Source organism: Dryobates pubescens, chromosome 11, assembly GCF_014839835.1.
Source record: "Dryobates pubescens isolate bDryPub1 chromosome 11, bDryPub1.pri, whole genome shotgun sequence".
Classification (NCBI taxonomy): Eukaryota; Metazoa; Chordata; class Aves; order Piciformes; family Picidae; genus Dryobates; species Dryobates pubescens.
The window spans coordinates 35,656,260-35,672,628 of NC_071622.1; the positions used below are offsets into that span (position 1 = coordinate 35,656,260).

At 46.5% G+C, this 16,369-nt stretch overlaps 1 protein-coding gene across 1 annotated transcript in view; it reads left to right on the plus strand.

Moving 5' to 3' along the window:
- Positions 1-16,369, plus strand: part of DPYD (dihydropyrimidine dehydrogenase) — a 602,387-nt gene that overhangs the window by 261,590 nt on the left and 324,428 nt on the right. Inside the window, exons 9-11 of the mRNA XM_054165155.1 lie at positions 11,162-11,269; positions 13,508-13,677; positions 15,774-15,984. Of these exons, the coding sequence (XP_054021130.1) occupies positions 11,162-11,269; positions 13,508-13,677; positions 15,774-15,984 (489 nt within the window). The remainder of the gene's footprint in view (positions 1-11,161; positions 11,270-13,507; positions 13,678-15,773; positions 15,985-16,369) is intronic.

The window sequence follows — 16,369 nt, forward strand, 5'->3', positions numbered from 1 at the left end:
TTCTGCAGCAAAAGGAGAGAGATCCTTTAAAAACACAAGCCTCAAAAGTATTGACTAATGTGTTGCTCGCTAATGGACTGACCTTGAGAGAAGCTGAGCCACCTGCAGAACATTTGCAGCTTCTGAATGGAACCTTTACAAATGTAGAGAGAGTGACTCTTTAGATCACAGAATCATTGAGGCTGGAACAGACCTCTGAGATCACCAAGTGCAGCCTAGGACCTAACACCACCACATCAGCTAAACCAGGCCACCAAGTGTCACATCCAAGCTTTTCTTAAAGACCTCCAGGGATGGCAACTCCACCACCTCCCTGGGCAGTCCATCCCAGTGCCTAATCAGCCTTTCTGTCAGGAAGTGCTTCCTAACACCCAACCTAAACCTCCCCTGGCACAGCTTCAGTTCATGTCCTGTCACAAGTTTCCTGGGAGAAGAGCCTGACCCCCACCTGACTACAACTTCCTTTGAGGTAGTTGTAGAGAGTGATAAGGTCCCCTCTGAGTCTCCTCTTCTCCAGGCTGAAGACCCCCAGCTTCCTCAGCCTCTCCTCATCAGACTTTCCCTCCAGCCCCCTCCCCAGTCTGGTTGCTCTCCTCTGGACCTGCTCCAGCACCTCAATATCCTTCCTGCAGTGAGGGCCCAGCTCTGCACACAGTGCTCAAGGTGAGGCCAGTGGCTTTATTTCTGGCTCCAGTTCTGATTCAGGGCAGGGCAGGAATTGTAACGATGCACTTTAGTGCAATCAGCTGTGTGGCACAGCTTAGGTACCTTATTTGCACCATCCCTTGTGGTGTATTAATATAATGCAATGCAGCATGGTTCATACCTGAGTGATGTCACAGTCATCCATGCACAGCTATATTGTCCATACTGCTACAAGTGGTTGATACAAAGCTGGTGAGGGGTTTGGAGCACAGCCCTGTGAGGAGATGATGAGGGAGTTGGGGGTGTTTAGCCTGGAAGAGGCTCAGGAGAGACCTTGTTGCTGTCTACAACCTGAAGGGAGGTAGTAGCCATGTGGGGGTTGGTCTCTTCTCCCAGGCAACAGTGACAGAAGGAGAAGACACAGTCTCAAGCTGTGCCAGGGGAGGTTTAGGCTGGATGTGAGGAATAAATTCTTCCCAGAAAGAGAGACTGGCCACTGGAATGTGCTGCCCAGGGAGGTGGTGGAGTCACCATCTCTGGAAATGTTTAAAAACAGACTGGATGAGGCACTTGGTGCCATGGTTTTGTTGATTAGATGGTGTTGGGTGATAGGTTGGACTTGATGATCTCAAAGTTCTTTTCCAACCTGGTTAATTCTGTATTCTGTAAGTGAATGTGGCTTCATAAAAGCAAATATGCAGCTTCACATGAATAGATTCTGCCATGTCTAGGGAACACTGCACATTTGACAGTCATGAGAATTTGTGTTGGTTTTCTCCCCGGGTTCAGCGGCCATTGGGTGAGGAATGAAGGCAGGAACCCTGCTGCCATATAGCAACGAGATTCCAGAAATGCAGAGAGCAGAGAATCTGAGAAGTCCTCCCAGAAGTCCTGTGTTGCTGCATTGGGGAAATCCCTTGCATTACAGAGTTTCAGAGTGTCCTCAACAGCAGAAGTCCTGGAAGCCCTTAACAGACAAAGCAGCTACCAGGAGTCCTGAGCATAGCCCTAGCAGCATCCCAAGCCCTTGCCAGAAGAAGCAGATAACTAACAGAAGCAGAAGTCCCTAGCAGCCCTAACTGAAGTGACTCTTGCTCAGAGTGGTTGTTTTTTATACTCTTTGTTATCAGTCCCTTAACCAATAAAGCCCAACCACATCTATCAGCTAAAATCTTTTCCCAATGAGAGGTGCCAGCATGTCAAGGAGGTGGCTTCTGCAGCTTGTTCCAATCCAAGGGTGCCAAGGTGAGGCTGTTGTTCTTGGCACCCATGGAATGTGATTATTGTGCTCCAGGCAGCCAAGGAATTGGTCAGCTAGGGAATCCTGCACTCTTCACAGTGCTGCCCTCTGAACAGTGGCAGCAACAATTTGCTGTTTCAGTGTCCTTGTTTGAAGAAAATACTTCAATGGACTTCAAAAGTCGTGGTCCTGTTTATACAATTCATGGTGTATGTGGCACAAAATAAAACTGCTTTAAATACATAGATTTTGATCTCTGTTCCCCCAGAGCACAAAGCAGGCCTGCTGCAGAAGAACAGAGCATTCAGAAATATTAAAGGGTGCTTGTGTGCCTGGAATTCAGAATGTGCTCTTTCTTCTCTGCCGTGCACCTTTGTAGTCACACTCTGACCATGTGGTACCTGTAGTGAAAGTCTCTGGGCAAGTGTGAAAAGCGATCAGAAGTGTTAATCTGCGATGTTTTCATATGGGAACACAAGGAGAAGGTTGCAGCACTTGGTGCTTAAAAGAGGAGGAGGATGGGGCAACTTTGCTGTGAGTTCAGAAGGGCACTGTAAAAGGGAAAAATTGAGAAGCCTGCATCTAAAGCACCATCTTCTTGTGCTTGTAGCACAGCTTCAAGTAAACAACAACGACAAAACATCCCATCTAAACAAATGTGAACAAAAATCACTGAATCATAGAATTGTTAGGGTTGGAAGGGACATCCAGTGCACAGAAAAAAATCACAGAAGCATTCAGGTTGGAAAAGACCCTCAGGATCACCAAGTCCAACCAGTAACCCTGCTCTACAAAGTTCATCCCCCTAAACCATAGCCCCAAGCACCACATCCAAACCACCTTTAAGCACATCCAGGGTTGGTGACTCCACCACCTCCCTGGGCAGCACATTTCAATGCCTGGCCACTCTTGCTGGGAAAAAAATTTTTGCTAACACATATTATCAGGGCCAGGACCTGGCTTTTGTTGTCTGTGTTTGGCAAAAGAATGGAATGGAATGAAATGGAATGGAATGGAATGGAATGGAATGGAATGGAATGGAATGGAATGGAATGGAATAGAATAGAATAGAATAGAATAGAATAGAATAGAATAGAATAGAATAGAATAGAATAGAATAGAATAGGAATAGGAATACAATTAGAATGGAATAGGAATAGGAATAGGAATAGGAATAGGAATAGGAATAGGAATAGGAATAGGAATAGGAATAGGAATAGGAATAGGAATAGGAATAGAATTAACCAGGTTGGAAGAGACCTTTGAGATCATCGAGTCCAACCTATCACCCAACACTATCTATTCAACTAAACCATGGCACCAAGCACCCCATCCAGTCTCTTCCTAAACACCTCCAGTGATGGTGACTTCACCACCTCCCTGGGCAGCACATTCCAATGGCTAACAACACTCTCAGTGAAGAACTTTCTCTTCACCTCAAGCCTAAACTTCCGCTGGCACAGCTTGAGACTGTGTCCCCTTGTTCTGGTGCTGGTTGCTAGAGATAAGAGACCAACCCCTTCCTGCCTACAACCCCCCTTCAGGTAGTTGTAGAGGACAATGAGGTCACCCCTGAGCCTCCTCTTCTCCAGGCTAAACTATCCCAGTCCCCTCAGCCTCTCCTCATAGGGCTGTGCTCAAGGCCTCTCACCAGCCTTGTTGCCCTTCTCTGGACACAGTCTCAGAGACTGGCCTTAAAAAATTCCAGGGATGGATCTTGATAGGAAGCAGATGTGGTTTTTGTTCCTAATGTATATATGCAATGTGTGTATGGGAGGTTAAAGTCCTGTGCTTTCCAAAGCCACTGTTACAATGACTCATGACAACTTTGGATAGCTCTTGGCATGTCAGATAAAGGAAAGGTGCTGATGCTAAGTTCTGGCCACTGGAAGGAGTTGTGGGGATGAAGTGAAGGAAAGAAGGAAAAATGGCTTCATTCTAGAAGAGGCAGCTGGAGCATCTGAAAAGGAAAGGCAGAGCCTCACAAACCAGAGGAGAAGTAATAGAGATGAGTTGCAGCACCTGACACAGGCTGGGACAACCCAGAGTATCATTTGCAAAGCTGAGCAGGGTCTGTCATGTAACTTCTTATTTAGATGATGTTTCTTCTTTCTCTGTTCTTACTAAATGCCATTCCCCCAGCCCATGGGTCTTCATTGTGTGATTTGGATATCAGTTGCTTCTTGTCATAGAAGGAATCATAGAATCATAGTATTGTCCAGGCTAGAAGGTACCACTAAAGGTCATCCAGTCCGACCTGCCCACAGTCGGCAGGGACATCCCCAACTAGATCACGTTGCCCAGGGCCTCGTTGAGTCTTACCCTGAATATCTCCAGGAATGGGACTCCAACCACCTCCCTGGGCAACCATCCTCATAGTAAAGAACTTGTTCCTCACATCCAATCTAAATCCTCTCTGCTCTCATTTCAAGCCTTGTCCCTCATGCTGTCACTGCAGGCCTTTGCAAACCATCTCTCTCCAGCTTTCTTCTAGCCTTCTTCAGGTACTGGAGGTCAACATTAGGTCTCTCCAGAGCCTCCTCTTCTCCAGGCTGAGCTCCCCCAGCCTGTCCTCGTAGCAGCAGTGCTCCAAACCCCTGATCATTTTCGTGGCCCTTCTTCTGAAGCTTTGTTCCCTGGTGTCAGCAGGTGAGGGGACTGTGGCTTCAGGAAGTGTAGAGCTTTAGCTGCAAAAGGCAGGGGTCAGGCGTAGCTCTCTGCTTGTGTATGGGTGTGTAGCACCAGTGGAATTATCTGCCTCCTCCTGGCTGCTGTGCAGAGGAGTTGTTCTTCAGTGCAGGTGATGTAAATAATTGCAATCACTGGATCTTTGATACAGGTTTTTTAAAGACAGGAGACCTAGACTAGTCTGTGATTGTTCCAGGACAAGAAATACAAAGCAGTAAGTTAAAAAAACCCCTTTTAGATGGCTTGCAGGTGAGTGTGGAGAGCAGAGAACTGGCTGCCTTTAGCTTCAGCCTCAAACCCAGGGGAAAGACCTCTTGCTTTTCTAAGCATTTTCTCCTGGGTGGCTCCTGGCTGTTCTGTAGTAGTGTGTGAATTCCCTTTTGCTGAAAGATCTCTCTGATTTATCTTCAAAGGATATTTCTCTTGGTTCCTTATTTTGGCCTGAATCACCTCTTTTGTAGGTGACTGTTTGTTTTTTTGGGGGGGGGTTGGTTTATTTTTTTTATGTCTTCTCTAAACCCCTCTGCTCAAGACTGCCTTTTTCCTCGAGAGCTGCTTTTTGTCAAGTGTTCTCTCTCCTGGGAGGCTGTTGGCTATTTATCAATATTTGATCTGTCTGTAAAACATACTTCTGTGGGGTGGCTGTTTATTCTGAAATGCTCTCTCTCTAAAGTGGATCTTATCACTTCTTGATCTCTTTCTCTGCTTGTCTGCCTTTGCCTCTTTCTTTGCCTGCCTCCTGGCTCTAAGAAGTGCTCTGTCTCTCTAACAAAATGGAATGCAGTCATTACAAGAGCAAATACTGAACAGCAAAGGAAGATTCATCCAGCACAACCTACAGCAGATGCTTAGCAAAGAGCTGGAGACTCTGCCAGGTGTTTTTAGGTACAAGAGGAAAAAAACTTCAAATGTAAGTATTGGAGAATGAGTTTGCAGCAAGTTTAAAATAGCAAAACAGAAAGCAGAAAATGGCATGTTTGGTTCTTTGATTGTTTGGGGTTTTGTCATATCAGCCTGGCTAAACCTTTTTTAATCCAATGCATTCTTAATCCAACTCCTTTGAGTTCAGTGACACTGAACTAGTGACATAGTGAGACTGAGTGCACCATCGGCAGTGTGCAGATGACACCAGGCTGAGTGGTGCTGGTGATACACCAGAGAGACAGGATGGCATCCAGAGGGACATGGACAAGCTGGAGAGGTGGTGCCCAGGTGAACTTCATGAGGTTCAACAAGAGCAAGTGCAGGGTTCTGCACCTAGGCCAGAACAATCCTCACTATCAATACAGGCTGGGGGAGGAGGTGATGAAAAGCAGCCCTGAGGAAAAGGACTTGTGGGTGCCGATGGAGGAGAAGCTAGACATGAGCAGGCAGTGTGAGCTTGCAGCCCAGAAGGCCCATGGCAGCCTGGGCTGCATCCAAAGCAGCATGGCCAGAGATGGAGAGAGGGGATCCTGCCCCCCTGCTCTGCTCTGGTGAGACCTCACCTGCAGTACTGTGTACAGCTCTGGAGCTCTCAACGCAGGAAGGACATAGACCTGATGGAGCAGGTCCAGAGAAGGGCCATGAAAATGATCAGGGGGTTGGATCAGCTCTGCTGTGAGGACAGGCTGAGGGAGCTGGGGGTGTTCAGCCTGGAGGAGACGAGGCTCCAGGGAGACCTAATAGCAGCCTGCCAGTACCTGAAGGGGGCTACAAGAAGGCTGCAGAGAGACTGTTTGCAAAGGCCTGCAGTGACAGGATGAGGAACAATGGCTTCAAACTACAGCAGAGCAGATTGAGATTGGATGTGAGGAGCAAGTTCTTTACCATGAAGGTGGTGGAACACTGGAACGGGTTGCCCAGGGAGGTGGTTGGGGCCCCATCCCTGGAGCTATTGAAGGTGAGGCTGGAAAGGGCTCTGGGCAGCCTGATGTAGTTGAGGATGTCCCTCATGACTGCAGGGGTGTTGGACTGGATGAGCTTTGGAGGTGCCTTCCAGTCCAGACCCTTCTATGATTCTATAAATCACAAACATTGCAGTGTTCCCCCGATTCTACTCTTTCATCAGCCTGTGTGATCTAAATTGCTGCTGCTGTTAAAGATGCAATAAACTTCATTAAGAGATAATAAAACAGTAAAAATAAGTGGGAAAAACCCCACATATTTTTGAGTGTCTCTCCTTTTGTTTTTGAATAGGGATAGATGTTAGGTACCAGGGAAATTAATGCAGGCTGTGCATCTCAGTAGTGTCAAGAGTGTTTCTTCCAAGAGTAAACTGAGGCCTCTGAGATGATGTATGGATACCTCAACAGAAGGAGTTGCATTGATCTTCCCTCTGCCTGTAGGCAGTCACTCAAGAGCTTTCTCCCAGGTACTCTTCTTCCCACAGATGATTTAGCAGTATATATATGTATGTATTAAACCCCATGCATTTTTAAAGTAATCTCTTTAATGCATTTTACATATTGTACTTTCAATAGCACTGAGTATTCCTGGGAGCCTCTTAAGATATCCATTATTAAGTTTTCAGTAGCCAATATTCCAGTCTACCCAGGAAGTACAGCCTTTGAAGGTCTGGAAGTTCAGGACGTGCTGCTATTTCGTAACCTTGTTTTCCTCAGCATCAAAGAGTGGCTCAGCAGCATTTTGGAAGTCAGCTGCTCAGCAGCTGAGTCATGATCTCTTTTTCAATAAACAGAGACCAAGAAAGTGCTCAAAACCATGGGATTTCTGAAATGCACAGACACGAAAGAAGGGTATTTTTATTTGCCTTTTGGCTTGTAAGACTTCTGGATTCACTGAGGGCATAGAATCATAGATGGTCTGGACTGGGAGGGACCTCCAAAACTCATCCAGTCCGAGTTCCCCTGCAGTCATCAGGGACATCCCCAACTAGATCAGGTTGCCCAGAGCCCTGTCCAGCCTCACCTTCAGTATCTCCAAGGATGGGGCCCCAACCACCTGCCTGGGCAACCTGTTCCAGTGTTCCACCATCCTCATAGTAAAGAACTTGTTCCTCACATCCAATCTCAGTCTGCTCTGCTCTAGTTTGAAGCCATTGTCTCTCGTCCTGTCACTGCAGGTCTTTGCAAACAGTCTCTCTGCAGCCTTTTTGTAGCCCCCTTCAGGTAATGGCAAGCTGCTATTAGGTCTCCCTGGAGCCTCTTCTCCAGGCTGAACACTCCCAGCTCCCTCAGCATGTCCCTCAGCCTCCTCATGCCCCTCAGCAACACCCTAGCACTGTGCAGCCCATCAGAGTTCCACCCCAATGCAGTGGAAGGCAAACCCAAGCACCACTCAAAAATGACAGCAAATCTGAGGCTTAGTGCCATAGTAAAGAAGCAGTAGGATTGCATCCTGCTGCAATCCAGGCTTAAATTAGTGTGACTCTCTTCCATTCAGCAGTCTATGAGCTATTTCTTCTCGTTGAACACAGAGTAACTGAAGCACTTCAGGCTTCATTTTAACAGCACAGCACATGTTCCTGATCATTTGTTTATTATGTGGGCACGACTTAGAGCTAAGGATAATAATGTGAAAGTTTATTTCACTGCAGGTATTACACACATGGGAAAAAAAAGAGTAAATTATTTGAGACCACATAAGAACTGTGAAGAATGTGTTTGCATTTTCTTCACTGAGACTTTGTAAACTCAAAATCGACTTTCTTCTTCTGCTTCTTCTTCTTCTGCTTCTTCAACTTTTGCTTCTTCTGCTTCTTCTGCTGCTGCTTCTTCTGCTTCTTCTGCTTCTTCTGCTTCTGCTGCTTCTTCTTCTGCTGCTGCTGCTTCTTCTTCTGCTTCTTCTGCTTCTTCTGCTTCTGCTGCTTCTGCTGCTGCTTCTGCTGCTGCTTCTGCTGCTTCTTCTTCTGCTTCTTCTTCTTCTTCTTCTTCTGCTTCTGCTTCTTCTGCTTCTGCTTCTTCTGCTTCTGCTTCTTCTGCTGCTTCTGCTTCTGCTGCTTCTTCTTCTGCTGCTGCTGCTGATTCTTCTGCTGCTGCTTCTGCTTCTTCTGCTGCTTCGTCTTCTGCTTCTTCTTCTGCTTCTGCTTCTTCTGCTTATTCTTCTGCTGCTGCTTCTTCTTCTGCTTCTTCTGCTGCTTCTGCTGCTGCTGCTTCTTCTGCTTCTGCTTCTTCTGCTGCTTCATCTTCTGCTTCTGCTGCTTCTTCTGCTTCCGCTGCTTCAGTAATACAAAAAGGCTTTAAACCTTCCCTGCTTGGAACAGCTCTCCCCAAAGTGCAGTCTCCTGTACTGTTGACACTAACATGGTGTTATGGGGGTTTTCCAGACCAGTATGTCTCAAAGCAGGGTAAGATTAGTCTGCTGACATCCATGCCTGAGACTGGAGGGAACAGAAACTGCTTTGCATCCTCCAATTCTGCCTCCTTGCTCTGAGGACTCAGTGCTTCTAGTGTGTTTTCATGGAAAAGTTGTTGGCATTTACTCTGTGTATGTGATCATTAATTAGCATGCTCTGGTAATATTAATGGGGGTTCAGATGTAAGCGTGAAACCTGAGGTCCTGTTGAAAAATACCATGAGAGATCATTGTGTTGGCATGAAAAGAACGTTTTAACCTCTGTGTCATCTGGGCTGGGCTTTTGTGTTGGCCAGGTGTTCACGTGGCAACGAGAAGATATCCTCTGATAACTGGAAGATGGGTTTTTGCTCCTTTCTTGTAGTCAAAATGTGTTTGTTGCTCTTACAGATAGTGAAGTTGATTCCTATCTGTGTCCCACAGCTTCTGTATAAATGTATACTATTAATGACTGTAAATAAGTGTCAGCCAATAAGGGGGTTAAGAAAACAATCAAGAATGGCAAAAAAATGATGGCATACAAATGCTCACAGGTAAGACAGATCTGCAACACTGCCATTTGTCCTCCTCTCCTCTTTGGTCAAGCTGTTTAGTTTTGTCTCATTTGTGTTGTCTGGAGGCTGGCTGTATTGAAAAATGCCTCAAAACACAGAGGATGGATCCATTTCACTGTAACAAGATTTCCATTCACATGAGAAGCTTAACATGAGACAACAGTGTGCTCTTGCAGTCCAGAAAGCCAACCAGAGCCTGGGCTGAAGCAAGAGAAGCATAGCCAGCAGGTCAAGGGAGGTGATTCTCCCCCTCTACTCCACTCTGGTGAGACCCCACCTGGAGCACTGTGTCCAGTTCTGGAGCCCCTATTACAGGAAGGATCTGGAGATGCTGGAAGTTATCCAGAGAAGGGCCATGAGAATGGGCAGAGGGCTGGAGCTCCTCTCCTATGGAGACAGACTGAGGGAGTTGGAGCTGTTCAGTCTGGAGAAGAGAAGGCTCCCAGGAGACCTAGTTGTGGCCTTCCAGTATCCGAAGGGGGCTACAAGAAAGGCGGGGAGGGAGTTTTTAGGTTGTCAGGTAGAGATAGGACTAGGGGGAATAGAACAAAACTAGAAACGGGTAGATTCAGTTTGGATGTTAGGAAGAAGTTCTTCCCCATGAGAGTGATGAGACACTGGCACAGGTTGCCCAGGGAGGTGGTGAAAGCCTCATCCCTGGAGGTATTTAAGGCGGTGCTGGATGTGTCTGGGAGCAACCTGCTGTAGTGTGAGGTGTCCCTGCCCATGGCAGGGGGGTTGGAACTGAATGACCCTTGGGGTCCCTTCCAACCCTAACAATTCTATGGTTCTATGCAGGTAAAACAATATAAGAAAATCTTACAAGAATCTTCTCCTACACAGTAGCTTCATTGCTTTCACACCTCCTGTATCCTCTTTTCTCTAACCCTTTCCTCTGCATCTGATTTGGTCTAAGCTATATGAGTACACATTGTCCAACAACTGCATTTGCAAGTGACAGTGCCACTAAGTGATGAGCAATCATGTAACCTGCAAACCACCAAGGTGGAACTGCAGCCATTTGTGATGGTCCTTGCAGGAACCTCTGAGAATTTGTAACTGTGTGGTGGGTTGAAATTAACCTCCCCAACAAACTGCAGAAGTACCCCCAAAATAAACCACCAGACTGGCTCAGAAGATGGGGAAGCAGAATGAAGCTGTATTTACGAAGCAAGCATAAATCTAGCATTATAAAATGCAATGTAACATGTACAACATATATATAGATATATTTACAGGTCAGGAACAACACAAGCACCCCCTGTGAATTGTTCCCCAGACCGCTCTGGATAGTCCAGGGGGCTGCTCACAACCTCCCCTCTCCCCCTTCTTTCCTTCCTGGTACCTCACAGACTCAATCTACACTGGCAGAAGGTTAGGAAGGATCTAAGGGAGCAATGCAAAAGCAGAGGTTGCAGAGTGAAGGAGCAAAAAGAGCCATAAATGTTTAAGCAGCTAACTTTATCCTCATGAGCAAACCAATGGCATTATATAGACCTATCATTATTTTTCTTTCATATCCAATGGCTAATGTCATTTACTTTTTACTCAAATATCTCCATAAAGCTCTTATTCTTTGTTTATAGTTAGGGCTCTAAGCTAAGCCACTTAGCTTTAGACTACAACAAAGTGCTTGGGCAGAGGATAGAGTTGAGAATGTGTATGGGGAGTGACATATGTATTGGTCATAAAAATTTGCCTTGTAGTTCTCATGTGCCTATATCATGTTCTATTCTAGGTCTGCCAGAACCAAACAGAGACAGTATATTCCAAGGACTGAGAATGGATCAAGGATTCTACACATCTAAAGACTTCCTACCTTTGGTAGCAATGGCAAGTAAACCAGGTGTGTGGGTTTTGGTTTTGTTGTTGTTGTGTTCAGTAAGTCATTGGGAGTCCTTGACAGGCATCCTGGACTGCATCAGGAATAGTGTGGCCAGCAGGAGCAGGGAGGTCATTATGCCCCTGGACTCAGCACTGGTTAGGCCACACCTTGAGTCCTGTGTCCAGTTCTGGGCCCCTCAGTTTAGGAAAGATGTTGAGTTGCTGGAAGGTGTCCAGAGAAGGGCAACAAAGCTGGGGAGGGGTTTGGAGCACAGCCCTGTGAGGAGAGGCTGAGGGAGGTGGAATTGTTTAGCCTGGAGAAGAGGAGGCTCAGGGGAGACCTTATTGCTCTCTACAACTACCTGAAGGGAGGCTGTAGCCAGGTGGGGCTTGGTCTCTTCTCCCAGGCAACCAGCACCAGAACAAGAGGACACAGTCTCAACCTTTGCCAGGGGAAGTTTAGACTCGAGGTGAGGAGAAAGTTCTTCACAGAGAGAGTTGTTAGCCATTGGAATGTGCTGCCCAGGGAGGTGGTGGAGTCCCCATCACTGGAGGTGTGTAGGAAGAGACTGGATGGGGTGCTTGGTGCCATGGTGTAGTTGATTAGATGGTGTTGGGTGATCGGTTGGATCCGATGATCTCGACAGTCTCTTCCAACCTGGATAATTCTGTTCTATTCTACCCAAATGGAGTGCTGGTTGTGCAGCAGCACATCCAGTGAATAGGTGTGAGTGCTGCCAGTGAATAGGTCTGAGCCAGGTTTTTCTCCTGGTGAGTGTGATCAGGAAAGTCAGTCCTTCAAACTGTAAAGCAAATAGTTGCATGTCACGTTCTAAGTGTGTGGTAAATCATTACCTCTACTAAGTGATATTTGTTATTCTGAATTATATTAAAAAGATTTCATAAGCTTTTAATTAGCTGAAATTATCTTGAGATAAATAGTATTTATAAGATGGTCTAGAAAAAAATCTAGAATTAAAGATGCTGAGAGCAGCCCTGAAGAAAAGGCCTTAGGGGTGCTGAGGGATGAGAAGCTCAGCATGAGCCAGCAGTGTGCACTTGCAGCCCAGAGAGCCAACCAGAGCCTGGGCTGCAGCAAGAGAAGCATAGCCAGCAGGTCAAGGGAGGTGATTCTCCCCCTCTACTCCACTCTGGTGAGACACCACCTGGAATACTGTGTCCAGTTCTGGAGCCCCTATTACAGGAAGAATCTGAAGGTGCTGGAACATGTCCAGGGAAGAGCCATGAGGATGATTAGAGGCCTGGAGCATGTCTCCTGTGAGGACAGGCTGAGAGAGTACGGCTTTTTCAGCCTGGAGAAGGCTCTGAGGAGACCTTTTTGTGGCCTTCCAGTATCTGAAGTGGGCTACAGGAAAGCTGGTGAGGGACTTTTTAGGGTGTCAGGGAGTGATAGGACTGGAAGGAAATAGATACAACTAGAGGAGAGGAGATTTAGATTAGATGTTAGGAAGAAGTTCTTCCCCATGAGGGTGGTGAGACACTGGCACAGGTTGCCCAGGGAGGTGGTGGAAGCCTCCTCATCCCTAGAAGTTTTTAAGGCCATGCTAGACACCCTCAAATGTCCCTCTTCAGCTTTCTTGTAGCCCCCTGCAGATACAGGAAGACCACAATTAGGTCTCCTCAGAGCCTTCTCTTCTCCAGACTGAACAGCCCCAACTCCCTCAGTCTCCATAGCAGAGGAGCTCCATCCCTCTGCTCATCCTCATGACCCTTCTCTGGACATGCTCAGCAGAACACTGAGGGGACTGGCTTTGAGAAACTATTACACAAAACTATCAACTACAGGTTGTCTTTTGACAAAGAACAAGTATTATTCTTTGTAATCTCTTAAAAGATTGTTTTGTTGTTGGCTTTTTTAACTGGAGGGGGATGATAAAGAATCTGATAAGTGAGAAACTTACTTTTTGAATAAAAGGATCTGACAATACTGATTTCAAGCTGTCAGGACCCACAATCCTACAAACATGTTGTCATTTGGATTCTATTCAGCCAGAAAGGTGCAGCTGCTTAGAGTACTGACTATGAAATTATGTATATGAACATATCTTAAAAATGGGACTAAAACTGTCTTTCAATGAAGCAGAATAATTTGATAGTGACACTCCGTGCTTGGAAATGGGAAGATGCAATTTTACACTGCTTTGAGTAGAAGAACCTTTTGAGCTGTCATGCAGAAATGGTTTCTCTGCTTGAAAATCTTGTGGGTTATTTTTTTTTCCTCTCCTTCCTCATCTTGCAGGGATGTGTGCCTGCCACTCTCCATTGCCATCAGTACGTGGAACTGTGATTGTGCTGGGTGCAGGAGACACTGCTTTCGACTGTGCCACCTCTGCTCTGCGCTGCGGGGCCCGGCGCGTCTTCGTGGTCTTCAGGAAGGGATTCACTAACATCAGGGCTGTCCCAGAAGAGGTAAAGTTGAACACCAGCTTTATGAGGAGGAAAAGAGGAATTCTAGGTACAGGGAGAATAGAATAGAATAGAATAGAATAGAATAGAATAGAATAGAATAGAACAGAACAGAACAGAACAGAACAGAATAGAATAGAGTAGAACAGAACAGAACAGAATAGAATAGAATAGAATAGAATAGAATAGAATAGAATAGAATAGAATAGAATAGAATAGAATAGAATAGAATAGAATAGAATAGAATAGAATAATCCAGGTTGGAAGAGACCTTCAAGATCATCGCGTCCAACCTATCATCCAACACCACGCAACCAACTAAACCAACCTCTTCCAACCTTGGTGATTGTGTGATTCTGTGAATTGTAGCTATGCACAGTGGTGAGCATAGCAAGGGATATGAAATACAAAGGAATGCATGGTCTGGGTTTAACAGAGAGGCTCATTAAGGCAAAAAAACTCCACACAAAACCTCCACCAAATCAGACCAAAACCCCAGTACTCTTTTTCTTCCCACCTGGGGTCTCACATACACCCCAGGACTCTTTCTTCCCCCTCCCACCTCCCCACCCCCTGCCAACTGCTAGGCTGGATTCAGGCTGGCCAGGTCTGAAACTGCCTCCTCTTGGTCTCTGGCATTAGACCTAAACAGGCCAGGGTTGCACAGTAAAAATTAGTTTGGCCTTGAAGGCTGCAGATAAGACTGGAGCTATCCTCCCCCCACACCAGCTAAGGTAGCTTGCTGCATCCAGGGTGGAGAAAGGGAAGAAAGAGAGCGACAATAACGTTGCAGACAGATTTATAGAGATGCAGGATTCATGGGAGGAGATACAAAGATTAGAATCATAGAATCATTAGGTTGGAAGAGACCTCAAAGATCATCAAGTCCAACCTGTCACCACAGACCTCATGACTACTAAGCCATGGTACCAAGTGCCACATCCAATCCCCTCTTGAACACCTCCAGGGATGGTGACTCCACCACCTCCCTGGGCAGCACATTCCAATGGCCAACAACTCTCTCTGGGAAGAACTTTCTCCTCACCTCCAGCCTAAACTTCCCCCGGCACAGATTGAGACTGTATCCTCTTGTTCTGGTGCTGGTTGCCTGGGAGAAGAGACCAACCCCCTCCTGGCTACAACCTCCCTTCAGGTAGTTGTAGAGAGCAATAAGGTCTCCCCTGAGCCTCTTCTTCTCCAGGCTAAACAATCCCAGCTCCCTCAGCCTCTCCTCACAGGGCTGTGCTCAAGGCCTCTCCCCAGCCTCATTGCCCTTCTCTGGACACGTTCAAGAGTCTCAATATCCTTCTTAAACTGAGGGGCCCAACACTCCTTCCAGTACACCTCCTGGACACTCTGTACCTTTGGAGGACTACAGCTTTGTGGTTCCTTTTAAAAGGCATTCAGCTCAAACTGGGACACTGCATCAGAAGGATGCATGGTAAAATTGTGGTGGGTTGGAAGGCAGATCCTCCCCTGCCTCCCACCAGGGCAAAAAACCAAGTCTCACACAAACGGATTGCAGAGTGATGGAAAGCTTAAATGGAAAAGCAGTGAATATTTTACAAAGGACCAGAAGCTCAGTGACAAAAGAAGATCCCAAAGCATACTCAGAAGCATCCCAACACTCCCCTCTCCCCACCTGAGGGTACACTGAAAACCCCCAGGGCTCATTCTTCCCTCTCACCGCCGTTAGGCTAATCTCAGCTGGCCAGATCTGAGACTGCCCTTCCCCTTTTTCCTCTTGGCATTAAGCCTAGGCAGGCCTAAAAGGCCTTGAGATGACTCCCCCTCCATTACCAGACAGGGAGCATCTCCCACGAGGGCAGTGAGGAAAGAAAGAGGAAGTGTGAGACCTTGCTGATAGTTTTATAGGGAGCAGGACATTATGGGAATGAAATACACAGCTTCCTGTGTCCACCCACTGGGCTGGACACCCGGGGCACCAGAGGTGTATCTTGGGTGGTAGCAGCAGGGGGCACCCAGCCCAAACTGCCACAAACATCTTGAGGGAAAAAGAAAAAAGTAATGCTTTTTTTTGGTTCTTTCATAAAAGCACAACAACGTTGGGGCTCTATTTTATTGCTTCTGCTCCGCAGATGGAACTTGCAAAAGAAGAGAAATGTGAATTTCTGCCTTTCCTTTCCCCTCGGAAAGTTGTGCTCAGAGGTGGCCACATTGTTGCTATGGAGTTTGTTCGAACTGAGCAAGACAGTGATGGAAGCTGGAAGGAAGATGAAGATCAGGTCGTCCGTCTGAAAGCTGACGTGGTGATCAGTGCCTTTGGCTCCATCTTAGGTGACAACAAAGGTAACCTTGGGTAATGCATCCTGTAAATGCTGATCATCAGTTTAGCTGCAGCCATTTCCTGTCCAGCTTTGGGAGATGAGTCTGCTGGAGGTCATGCAGCTTGTGCCTGCTGATCCTCTTGGCAGGAATTTCTTTATCCTTTAGGTATACCTCTTAGAACACAACCTGAGGGTCTGATAACAGTGATAACAAAGAATTTTTTTTCACCCTGTATAGAGAAGGAACTCAGAGGAGTGGTTGCTCAGTATATATAGAATAGAATAGAATAGAATAGAATAGAATAGAATAGAATAGAATAGAATAGAATAAACCAGGTTGGAAGAGACCTTCAAGACCATCGCGTCCAACCTATCATCCAACACCACCTAATCAACTAAACCATGCA